The sequence below is a fragment of the Mycetomoellerius zeteki genome, unplaced genomic scaffold (assembly GCF_001594055.1).
Source record: "Mycetomoellerius zeteki isolate Tzet28-1 unplaced genomic scaffold, Tzet1.0 scaffold122, whole genome shotgun sequence".
Taxonomy (NCBI): domain Eukaryota; kingdom Metazoa; phylum Arthropoda; class Insecta; order Hymenoptera; family Formicidae; genus Mycetomoellerius; species Mycetomoellerius zeteki.
Window position 1 is genome coordinate 2,879,037 of NW_017256147.1, and position 13,560 is coordinate 2,892,596.

Below are 13,560 nucleotides of genomic sequence, written 5' to 3' on the forward strand. Positions count from 1 at the left end.
GCATGCTTTCAGGAAATAATGCTCGCGGTAACGCGTCGGCAGGATTGTCGCGAACCTGATGATCTTCCCGTTCTTTCTTTTCCCGCTCACTTGACGCAAGATGTCCGAGAATGACTGGATGACCCTCCCGACCACAAATAAAGCTAAGAGAAACAGTGGCTGCGATTCTTTGTCGAGAGATTGAGAGTTTCGTGCCAAATACGTGTGCGAACACAATCGATTTCTTGTACGCGTGTTACATTGCACGTAACAGACGTTGAATAAGACAAGAGCCAACAAAGCGTCGATCTGTCGTCGCGTTTCGTTCGCTTAGCCTTTCGATCAGTATCAGTTTCAATGACAATAACGCAAAGGCGATATCGCGTCGCACACACGCCGGGAAAATGGCGGTTTCGCAATATTTCTGCATGAAGCAATCGCGTATCCTTGTATTATTCTCTGTAATGGACGAGCGAAGGATAAACAACGGATGAAAATGATGTTTACAGAGAGATCGTAATCATTCTTCTTTCGCAAAACGTCATACTGTCTAATAATCGAATATTAATTAAATAATATATGCAGTGTGTGTGTAACATTTCCTTTTACTCATTCCATTTGTCGTGTGCTTGTCTATTCGATTTTGCATATCACATTAAGTTGCATCATTTTAATTACAAATAAATAAATCAATATATTCTGTGTGTATAAATCGAAACGATATTTGGGAATATCATAATATAAAAACTATTTCATATCTTTTCAATCTATAAAAATTTCTTTGAACATATCGAAAGATACTTGATGTTAATCGTAATCGGTTTACTACGATATGTCTTAATAATTATCAGAATCACATTCGATATCGACGAAATCGACATCGTTGTGCGAATTCATACAATAGCTTGTGACGAACGAGATAGCGAACAATTCTGTCAAGGTCACATCGAGAAATCCTCGTAAATACGCAAAACCACACAGAAACACATGAAAACAAATCGCGTCATCCGTTTGACACGTGAAACTCGGAAATAAATAAAAGAGCAGAATACGATTTCGATAGGCTATTTATGACGTAGATACAAAAAAGTCACATATTTGCGATATGAAAAGCAACAATCTCGCGCTTGGTACAAACAATACATTTTCCCTTTAATAAATATTATGATTGCATAAATTAAATGATATTTATTTAAAGCCTACCTGTATGTACACGTGTACATGGAATGGGAAATATTTATCAAGTCTTACAGGTTCACGGAAAAAAAATTCCGGTACAGTTTGTATCGAGAAAGAATAACAATCTTGATCATTATATATATGAAGGGCCATATTGTCATCCCGTACGTCACTTCTTTGCTTTTCATTAGTAAAATTACGATTAATAAACACGGCTCGCGTACTGTTCGTTGACGACATATTTGCTTCGTTCCGTCAGAGATCCAAGTCTCGTTTAATGTCTCGTCGCTATTAATGTACACGCGAGTTTTTCCGAGTAAATATTCACATGTATTTGTCAGAGCGCTCGAGGGGAACACTGCGCCGTGCGGGATGCATAATAAATACGCCTTTCTGTCTCTGTCATGTTGCACGACGGTGCAATCGAGAGTGTGAGGTAAGAACGGAACCGCGAGAGCAAGAGAGCGAGAGATAGAGAGAGAAAGAGAGAGAGAGAATGCATTTGTTAATTCAACATGCACCAATACACTCGTGCTCGTAAGCGGTACCATCGAGTACCAGCGCGATTCTGCGCGTGGAGAGAATAGCGCGCTAATTCTCGCTACGACACGTGCGATATCGATCGCATCTCTTCTCTTCGCGAGAGAAGAATCGAGACGCAATAAGATAGAAAAATAACACGTCTCTAATGGAGAACGATTGTTATGAATTGTTCTCCAAGAAGCGGTAGAAAAAAAGACTATAAAGTAATGAAATATGGATTTTTCTGTCCGCGATAATCGCGCTTTTATGTGCGCGCGTGTTTGCCATATTTACATTTTATTATCTTCTATCATCTTGTTTCTTATATACTTGGTTTCTCTTTTACGTTCTGGCACACATTCAGAGATTCCCTCTCTTAGATAAGCGAAATTAATAATTAATACTTTGGATTTTGAAAACTGGATTGAAAAACGTAAAACTTTATGTAAACAAATAATCACATACTTACTAAATAGATTAACTGAGAGAATCAATGAGTTGCAATACATCTTAACTTAATGATTATGACGGAGCCATGAAACACGTGTCAAGTAGTCTATAACTTACGCATTTCTAATTAGAGGATAGAAACCCGACACAATCACTTAAGCGGAACTTCCTACCAAAAGGAATTCAGATGCTGATTCAATGCTTCTTTTATGCTGAACTTTAGAACACTACATTTGGCACAAATGTGCTTAGCGAGCGTGTTTATATAATGGAACCTTCAGATAATTAATTTTTTTATTGTTAATCCATGAATATTAACAATCTTTTGGCATATAGATAAATTAACAAGATAAAAATGTCTAAAACAGCAATATTTCGATCGTCATTAAATCGTTTTGCTATTCGGAATTTCCGTGAAGACAAGTCATCCGTATTCAGAGAAAAACATAATGACAGCAACTATAAAGGTGACAGCCATACAAGTTTATGTGTAAAATTAATGTACATAATTAAATGCAAAAACTATAAAATAATTTATTCAACTATTATATTCAACTATTAATTCTACTTTCCAAAATCTTTGGAGTAGAATCTAAAGAGTGAAATCTCTTAAAAATTGACAATTGAGTTACTCTTTTTTAACATTGGCTCAATAGTCACTCTTTGTCATTCTTTAACATTAGATTCCACTTCAAAGAGCACATATAAAACTTGTATAGTTGTCCTTATAGTTATTACTGCTATGTCTTTCTCTGACTGTTGTCATCTCTCTACCATCGGTAATAACAATGTTACGTCGATACATATCAGAGCAATTAAAAATTGAAAATCGGTTCTACTCCACATTTCTTTTTAAAATAACGAGCGACGTCGCGTGAGATTTGAAAAGAAGCTCGCGTCAGACAGAGAAACTCACTCGTCGGAGGAGAAACCAAAGAGAGTGTTGTGCCTAGTTCTCTCTAAGGTGAGAGTCTCCAGCTCGATTCGCGACGGGCCTTTTATTTACGTCGTGCGAAAACGCGCGACCGCCCGTCCAAATGATAAAGGCCTTTCGATCTATCGACGAAATAAAGAATAAGCCGCGTGACTGGCAGCGATTACTTCGACTGCCGATTTGATTTCGATCTCGCTGGGTTACAGGGTTATTATAACGTAGGTCATTTTTGCGAATTTCGCAAATCAAGTTCCAATTAAACGTATGCATGCTACATTCAAAATAGAAATTTAGAAGCCGAACGTAAACTATGTCAAAAATATTAAAATTTGGTAATTAAGAATAATATGGATATTTGATTTAATCATCCACAAAGCGAAAAAGTTTTAATCAACAAAGAAAACGCTCGAAAATATCCTTGTATCGATCGTATTATACATTAGATAAAGAAAGCGATCGATATGTATATCGGTTAAAAATATTGATATTTCCAGATTATGTATATATCTGGACAAGATAATGGCAATAAACTGATAAACGAAAAATTTTCAAACAATAGATTTTACAGGAATATACTGTAATTAAAATATGTCATCTATTTAATTTAGAAAATCAATATACCGATAATGACTTCAGTGTCGATAAGAAATGTACATATTTGTGATTAAATAACTATGGTCCCCGATTTAGAAATTTGTAAATTATCATCTACAAGATTTTCTTTATCAAAGGCACTTTAATGTTTTCCTTCAACTGATAATGTTCTACAATTGTCGATCACATCGATGACGCGCCGCAAGATATCGGACGATATCACGAGATTAAATATCGTTATGTGTGTGTATATATATATATAAATATGTGTATATAGTACATATATACAATGTATATGTACGTGTGTTTATTTTATATATATAAAATAAACATTAAAAAACATCTGCGATCGATAAATGTCGCGTTTGAAATCTCGATATCTTGGAGAAAATTTCTTTCGCTTTCTAAATGTCGTTATTTTCTTGCTGTTACAGACGTAGCGCCATTAGCCACGTAAACGTAGACGCGTGTTGGTGCTCCTAGGGTTCTCCACTCTCAATCCACTCGCCCGTTGCCTGATATTTTTCCCGCTCGTACCCACGCAATCTCGCGTTATACAGCGCGAGTTCCTAGGAGATTTTAGATCTGTTTTTTTTATAGCTGAAATAGTATACACTTTTGGAACTTAAAGAGAAATAGGTACACGTGGGCAGTTTGATGAATCAGTGACTCTTAAACGAAAAACTGTAATAAGTCGAATCTTGGTTAAAAAAAAAGTAAAAAAAGAGTCACTGACTTAACTGTTTACGTACGTTTGATATTTGGCTAAAGGAAGAAGAAAGTTCTAGTACAGTTTAGTGCAAGAATAAAAAAAAACAGACCCTTTGAATCAAGCGTGTCGCGGTTATGTTCGTGCTCGATCGCCTTCCTTCTTGGAAGGATCGGCAAACGCGAATGACGATGCAACGTGGAAACGAGATTCGATCGCGGAAGACCGACCCCGAAACGATACGATCGAGGATTTTAATATCCACCCGGCGGCAACGTTATCTTCAACCCTTATCGCGTAAAATAATTTCTAGCAAAAATAAAACGCCAAAAGAACGAGTTCGTAATTATACGGACTCGTATAATTACGAATGGATTGATCGGCCCTTTGATCTTACATACAAAAAGAAGAGAAGAATGGAGAACTTGCGAGAACTCACGATCTGTATACAATGTGGTATTTGATAAATTCGAAGAATCTCCCGAGTTTTTGGAAAAACAAATGAATTAATTCTCATTGTTGGCATGCCATGGAATCGAAAGTGACTACTCAAGAGTCTATTTTAAAAATTCTACTTTGTGATTTCTAAAGAACAAGATAAGTTCACGGAACAAAGCTAAGGAATCGCTCCTTTTTTCTTCCAGTTTTTTTCTCTTCACAGTGACTGTAGACGTGAATAAACGAACGCGAAATGAAGTTTATTCGAGTAAATTCCATGTTTATGCCACTTTGCGATACGAAACCAATTGGATCGAATGCGAGCAAAATTCGAAAAACGCAAAAATTCGCATTTGTCGTTCTGCGTATACCTGCTTTGGAGTAGAAAAATCTACCTGTGCATATCCGGTCTCGAATAGAAAAGCATATGGGGCTAAGCAAAGAACGGTAACAGGTCAAAGAGAATTTTGGAAAAAAAAGTTCGGTGGGGAGTCCCGTATAATACCTACTAGTATCGCAAAATATGACAATACCCTTCGGGGGTCAAGATTCGTTTACTTAACAATACGAGATTCAAGCGTGACAAAATGTCGCCCCCGTCCTTTGTGTATTTTGCGTATTTTATGTGCGATGTGCGATGTTGTACACGCATTTCTCTAAATAATCGGCAAAAATTATTTACTTATCGATACGTTTTATCAGTGACAATTTGAACGATCCAGAAGATTTGAAGAGAACGTCGTGTACGATATTTAAATAAATAAAGCCTAAAGGCAGACGGCGCGATTTTTCTTACTGGATTGCTTGCGATTTAGTAAATTAGGTATTATAAATTCCGCGTTCTGGGTGCAATTCTAGTAATTTACTAAATCACGAGTAAGCCAACAGGAAAAATCACACCGTTTGCCGCAGGCTTAATTATACACGACGACGGTAGATCGAAATCGACGAGATAGATCGACGAATTTTTACCAATTGTCGATTAATTTTAATTTCTAGAATTAGAAAAAAATAACGAGCAAGTTAAACCGAGATTAAAGTTAATCTACATTGACAACAGAGACAAGCAGAGCAGGAGTTTTACCTTAAAGAGATGCTCGCCGCACTCGAACATGGAAGTATTACTCATGACGGCGGTCGACATGGTCCTCGGTTGTCGCACAAAAACACACTTTGTATCTGGAGCCCGTTGTCCGCCTTCCTTCCTATCCTTCCCTCCTTGTGCCACTCGTCCCTCGGGCGCGAAAAATGTTTGGCAGCGCAGGTCGAACGGTGTCGGCGTTGACGGTCAGCGGGAGGGAGAGAGGGGGGAGGTGGAAAAACTTTCTTCAGAACACAATAAAACTGCCACTACGACCGTCGTTATGCGATGCCGCCGCCGCCGTAGATCGCATTGGAGGCACCCACGCGTAAATAAACAGTACGTGCCTCGATCGACACGTGTCTCGGAATAACGTTAATAATAAAAACAGGAATGCGCGCGAATTCGTAGAACGTAATTCTCGGATTCGTGCTTCCTGGCACGGATCGACCGGCTCTTTTCTGTCTTCTCTTCCTTCTCTCTTTCCTTCTATCCCTCTTTCTCCGGATCGACTTCGCGACAGCGATAACTTGTCTCGTCGCGTTACTATCGAGTTTACGAGTCGTCGTCGATCGTCAGACGTTTTTCTCCTCTTGTCTTGAGATTTAACGTTTTTAACGAACTTGAACTTGACACTTGCGTTCGATGACGTTCGCCCGTATTTTACGGAGAGGGGAAAAAAAATCTTACCGGGATTTTCCGTGTGTCCGGTATACCACCGTGTTTAACGTTTAAAGCAGAGCCTCCCAAAGCTGACTGAGAGCGCCGCTGACTGAAAGTCCGTAGCCTGTGCTCCACGGGAGGACATGCAGGCCGTGGTTACTCCGCCGCACCGACGCGCCGACCAATCGCGTGCCGTCCCGGCGCGTCACGTGGTGGGGAGAGCGACCGTTCCGACGTGGCAATCGCGCGCGCGGCTTCGGGACTCACCGACTCACGTGAAGTTGGCTCTCTGTCGGCATGTCATGTCGGCTCTCAATTGTCCGCACGACTCTCCGTTCACCGTTCCGCACCTCTCCAATCCCAGCCGCCTCGGCTCCCTTATTGGATGGAATTCGGGGTCGCATCCCTTCGACGAAGGGCTCGTTTTAATCCGGTCCCGGGATAAGATCGCGAAATGCGGTAATGCGACCTTCGAAAACGCGATGGACGACGCCATGGCGAGGCGCCGCGTCTCTCTCACAAAGCGATCTCTCCCTCACAAGTTAGTATTCCGAGTCACTTGAATATTACCGATTGTTTTTTACATGTCAATTAGCAGGTAAAATGAGCGAGAGCGAGTTACGCCAGCCTTTCTATGGAAACGATAATAGGATCGTAACAGCATAATGGAGCGTTACAAAGAGGCTAACAACTTTTTATTCAGATTCCGACAATCACACTGTAAAAACTCTAAAAATGCTTCACTGAAAGGTTAGATTCTCTTATAAAAGCATTGGATTTTTGCAAGAATCTTGTAACGTATTTGTATAATAAATTGCGAACGAATGCAAGAAACACTTTATATGTATAATATATAGAAATATAAATATAAGAAAGAATATAGTTTTACTAAAGTATTTAAAAATTTAGTTAGATATAGATCTGTAAATAATTTTGGACTATCAAGTATGTAGAACGCTTGTGTTACAAAAAGTTTTGATATTCTGGCGTTAAAGCGTCTTATATAATTATTTTTGATGGTCCAAACAAAATTATTTTCAGATCTGTATCTAGCCGAATTTTTAGATACTTTAATAAAACAATTCTTTTCATACACTGTTAAAAATTTCATGAAATTTAATATGCTTTTAATTTAATTTTAATTTCATTACATTAAATTTAATGTATTTATAACTGAAAAGTGTATTTGTGTACATGTACATGAAATTTAATGTATTTCTCATAAAAATTTATGAAATTTAATGGACTTTTCATAAAATTTGATGAAAAATACATTAAATTTCATAAATTTAATAGCGTTTTTCACTGGCAGAGCTGGTGCGCACTCAGTGCATTTTAAAGCCGTTGTACAATCGATGTAAAAATGTACGTTCAATAAAAATATAGAAACGAATTAAACCGCGAAATTCTCAATATATTTAATTGTGGTATTTGATAAAATATACGTTGGGTATTTTTTATTAATTGAGATATCTCACTTTTACATTCAAATTAAGTTAGTGTAAAACAGCTTTAATATGCACTGAGTGCGCACCAGTTCTGCCAGTGAAAAACGCTGTAATATACACGTTCATTACATTTAAGTAACTACTGTAACTTAATTTTCAGTTAAATCATTCATTTAATTTCGTTCATAACCACGGACTTCATTTACATGTAAAGGAAGCTCGTGGTCACATTTCCAACAGTGTATATTTACAAAGTGTTTGATGTGTTCGTTGGTAATTTGTTATATAAATGCGTTACAGGATTCTTGCAAAAATCCAATCCTTTTATAAAAGAATCTAACCTTTTCGTGAAACATTACTGCGAAATCCAAACAAAATTATTTTCAGATTTGTATTTAGCTAAATTTTTAGATATCTCAGTTAAACCAAGAATAAAACCATTATTTCCGTATATTAAAAGAAAACTAACAAAAATAATAAGGAAACATCCCGCTCCGAAAAGAATGTTTATAAAAATTTGATCGTTAATCGAGACGCTAATGACGCTAACGTCGTCATTCCGAAAACGCACAGCAAAAGAATAGATCCGCATTGAATGTAGTTACGAGACTGTTTCTTTCTCTGAATGTAAAACTATATACTCTAGATACGGCTCTCTCAACTGCTCGACAACTCGAGCACATTCCAGCGGTCAAACAGCGGCATGAATGAAATTCAGCTTCTATTCACCTGCGGCGTAGACCGCAGATTCTAAGCAGTAACTGTCTACGTTCGTTATGATTTTTTGTCGCGAATTGCTTTTATGATTTTATAACCACAAACGTAAATTATGTACGCTAGCAGCAATCATCCATAATTTTATAACGATCGATTCATTATAGGGTGAGATATAGTTACTACACATAAATTAGCTTAAGTAATAAAATACTGCCATGTCTAAATGAACTATAAATGAATCATAATAAAGTATAATTTGCGATGTATAAATTTGTTTTAATTTCTTTCTGAAGTGCAATAAACAAAGTGCAAATTTTGTATATATGATTTTATATATATGATTTATGTATAATATATGTAATATATCCTATATAACATAGAAGCTTGCAGCAGCATTGTAACATTTCCAATCTTATTGAAATACTACTGGAACATTGCAATTTTGCCGTAATCTTGCTGTAATTATCTGTGCCGCGTATAAGATAATATATATTCTTTATATAATATATATTATTTAATCATATATATTTATGTAATATGCTTAATCAGCCACCTGTTAGAGAGTAATTTCGAAAGGAATCTTTCAAAAAATGCTTTTACAAATTATTAACGTCAACTATCGTTCTGTATCAAATAGATAAGATTTTGTTATCAACAGTTTATATAATTTTTACTGTTTTATAGAAATGCGTGTAACAAGATATGTGAAAAAATGTACTTGTTAATTTAAAAAAAATGTCACGTATCGAGAGTTAGTTTATCCGCCATTTCTTAGCTACGCACTCAAAACAGGAACAAACGTTTTTACGGAATTTTGCACGTACCAACAACACCATTAATCGAAGAAGGAAGTGACATTTCACGAAGGGAAAGCCGGAAGTTCGATTGCCGCGAGGTCGCGTGAGTAGGAAGTGAGACTCTCGCTGGTTTCACAACTCAATGTCAAATACTGATTAAAATTGTACTCAAAGAACAAAAGTCTTTTTCGTAATAAAGTAAATAATAAGCGATAAAATGTCTGGATCTCTTTAGATAAAAGAATGATTTATTGGGAAAAGCTATTTTGATTCTTAATCGCTTAAATCAATTATCATTTTAAAGTCAACAGTCTTCTTATATCCAACAAAGAAAAGAAACATCTAATATATATTTATAATATCGTTTTAATTACATCGAGTGTCATGATTTCCCTTTCCTTTTTGAAAATTCGGAAGCTTGACATGATAACGAGTTAACGATATCAATTTGTCAATCACGCGGGATGATTTAGCTACTTCATTATCGTATATAATCGACTATACGCAGCAACTAGTTGAGTTTGACTCCTGTCTAATTAGGGAGTGTCTCATAGTACGTGCTGCAACATATGGGTCTATGAGGGTAAGCTGTCGAATCTCATGGGGAGGTGTTTTCAACCCCGAACAGATTCTCATGCCACTAAATATAACGGCTAATGGGAGTCAGTTTCCGTCATGGTGGCCGAACTATATTCAGAGATATCAGACCGGGATATGCGGGTTCTTTGTGAAGGGTGTATAAGAATGAGAGAGAGAGGGGGAGAGAGAGAGAGAGAGAGAGTTCCGATACTTCCATGGCCATTTCTGCTATAGATTAATAAACTGTGTATGATTAAGCATGAAATTTTTAATTGATAACTACAATATTTCCATAACTTATCGTTACTTTGCTTTTTTATAAAATATATTACTTTTCATGCTTCGATAAAAGTAGTTACATTTCGTATTTGAATATAAAATGTTAAAGGATTATATTTTTATATTAAACACACTTGTTAGAAATTACAGATAATTTTATATTATTGTAGAAATACTACAAAAATTAATATTTTATATATAAATTCTTAATAAAATTTTAAAAATATAGATTACTCTGAAATGTTAGAATCTTTTTTTATACAATTTCGATAACGGAATAATTACATCGTTGCAGTGAAATAACATTCGTACGTAATAATATTTGCATATTCGATGCAGATTCATTATGCATTAACGACGTAAACGAAAAGATATGCATCTAAACTATTACATAGAAAATACAGCCGTTGAAGGTAACTCGTATCAGGTAAATTAGTGACTACAGGATAAACTACCTGATAGAATCGTAAAAGAACAGGTATATTTTTTTTGTGCGCAATTTACGGTTCTTTATATACAGTATTTTATATAGTATAACGTGCAAATTACAAAATGTAAAAAGTCTGTAAAAATATATTTGCGTATACGAAAGAGTTACGCGACAGCCTCGCGACTTTGGCATATTCCGAGAGGAGAGAAAATATGTCGTAACTTTTCCATCTGGGGATGTATGTATGGGACAAAGAATAGGAAAAAATAAAAGGAATGGATAGTGGCAAGTATCCGTCACGTGCGTGGCGTATGTATTCATTATTGCGGGAGAGCGCGTGAAAAGCGTGCGGATGTAACATGTGTTGCACAGAGCAACGTTTGCGCCTAGTCAGAAACCTTTCTTGCAACTTCGCGTCTCTTGCACGTCCGTAATGTCTCAGACAGCGAAAGAAGTGGGCGAGGAGAAACAGGCAACGAGAAACAGTCGTATTCAATTTCGTTCGACGTTGAGCAATCTGGCGGACAATCTGATCAAAGGAACTCGTTAGACTTTGTCTTTCAATTCGATTAGATTAAAATTTGACAGTATTTCTTATTACAAACATTAGTAATAACAATAATAATAAAATGCATAAGACATTTAATGGAAAAATACTGTTACTTGTATGTCGAATGCTTTGATGACAAGCAGAGCAGAGATGACGAAATAGTCACGCTGGAAATGCAAAGTCCGAGACACAATTGAAGGTGCGGTCCACTTATTGGCACTACAAATGCTGCGAAGTATTTGATTGGCCAATTGAAAGAAAGAATTTCAATTGACCAATCAGAAAATGCTTGAAAGCATTTGTAGGATCAAGTGTTGAACCGTGAAAAGTACAGATTTAAACCAATCAAAAATCGTATATTCTGATGTATATCTGATGTCTGATAGGTTGAACATTGTTATTCTCTGTTCCTATTGCCATGTGTTTTTAATTGCATCTCAGGCTTTACATGATGACGTCAAGTAGTTTTTGTTCCGTGCTGGATCTTTCTTTAAAACACTGCGTCAAGACGTCGCATTCTTTCTCTTCGCTTACGATTCCAGTTGTTGACGTCACTTGCATTTTCATGTGAATGCAACGATGACGCATTTGAAAGCATAACGTTGTTCGAACTTTTACGTCACTATGAATATTTGATAACGTCATTTGTGTCGAACGTACGTCACAGTTGTGAGTCAGAATGACTAATTATATTCAATGTATTATATTAAAAGAATATTTACGATATATAAATGTTTAAAAGCAACAGTTTAATATTAGAATTGCGATTTCTTTTTCTGAGTTATTTCTTCTGTTTATAATCTTCTGTTTATAATTCTTGACAAAAAATTACAGAGGCTTCTTTGACCTTTTCTTCTTGAAATAACGGTTTGGGTAGAAGAAAAAGTTCTACGGTTGTTGGAATCTAGAAAAAAAAACTTAAGTTTCTTAAAATTCAAACTTTCACAGATTTTTAATTCTCTGTGATGTACTTACGTACAATACAAATCAATGATTCACGTATTTCATCTCAGTTATATTCATATGAGAGAAAACGTAGTACACGTAAACACTCGTAGGATTATGTAAAATATGAAGAAAAACGATATTATGGAAAATGTCACATGCTGAACAGGATGGTACAGTGACTCAACAAATGTTTTTCTCTATTCTCCGTCGAGGAGAAGCGCGAGGAACGTGGGATATACAGGAAAGCCATGATCGCGAAAAAAATTTGTACGCTTAAGTTATATAATTAGAAAATCGCAGAGTAAAATGTCACGATGAAAATGTCACAGAGCGAGAGAGATGCAGAAGAAGCTTCTAACCGCAGCATTAATCAATGATGCTGATCCTGCATCATATTGTAGCCTATTACACATCATAGTATATGCGCGTAGGTGCGAGACATCAAAAGATTTATTAATGTGACGTCTGAGTCATTCGCGTGACTGAAGCTATGATATTTACGACTATCGAAAATGTTACTAGTATTATTTTCTCTTGTCAAAGATTTTCTTTATTGTTCGTCGCAAATGGCACATGATTTACGCTGTAGGTAATTAGTACGAGCTCTATAAGAGGCAACTTAAGACTCGCTCAATCTAACATTTCCCGAAATATGTTTTATTTTTCAGGTAAAAACCTCCAGCTAAAGTACCCTCTTAAGCAAATCCACAGCTGATACTTTTGGCGTCTCTGCGTCGTGCACAGGTACTACCTGCGTAGATCTCAGATCGATAGATTGGAGCAGAAATCGTTCCGAGAATCGCAAAGGCCAAGGCAACGACAGGCAGGAAAGCAGGTATGTAACGACACGGGTAAATGCACGTAGCTAAACCGGACCGAGCGGAAAGACGGCTCATGTAATACCGGCTTAAGGTAGTTCTCCCAGAGTCCGTTTTGCGAAAAAGTTGTCGTTATTGGTGCGCATTTGTGTCGCTTCTCCCACACTGTGGACGGTATCTCATGAGACTCCACTCGTGAAGAAACACACACGATACTTCTTCTCGCAACATCGAAGTAACCAAGCTAATATCTCTATTTATTTTTAATTTATATATATTTTATTTTTTATTGTTGTATTTTATTTTTTTTAATCTTCTTGTGCTTGGTTCTTTGATGGCATCTTTTTGAGAAATAAATAAAAATCTATAAAATGTAGGGGTATTACTATAAGCGAGAACACAAAAAATATTTCACTTAATAAGCGGAACATTATGTTGCTTTCGT

At 36.5% G+C, this 13,560-nt stretch overlaps 1 protein-coding gene across 1 annotated transcript in view; it reads right to left on the minus strand.

The window, feature by feature from the left end:
* Tis11 (Tis11 zinc finger protein) overlaps positions 1 to 6,645 on the minus strand; it is a 29,247-nt gene extending 22,602 nt beyond the window's left edge. The window contains exon 1 of the mRNA XM_018461406.1: positions 5,890 to 6,645. Within this exon, the coding sequence (XP_018316908.1) occupies positions 5,890 to 5,949 (60 nt within the window). The 5' untranslated portion in view covers positions 5,950 to 6,645. The remainder of the gene's footprint in view (positions 1 to 5,889) is intronic.
* Between the last annotated feature and the right edge of the window lie 6,915 nt (positions 6,646 to 13,560).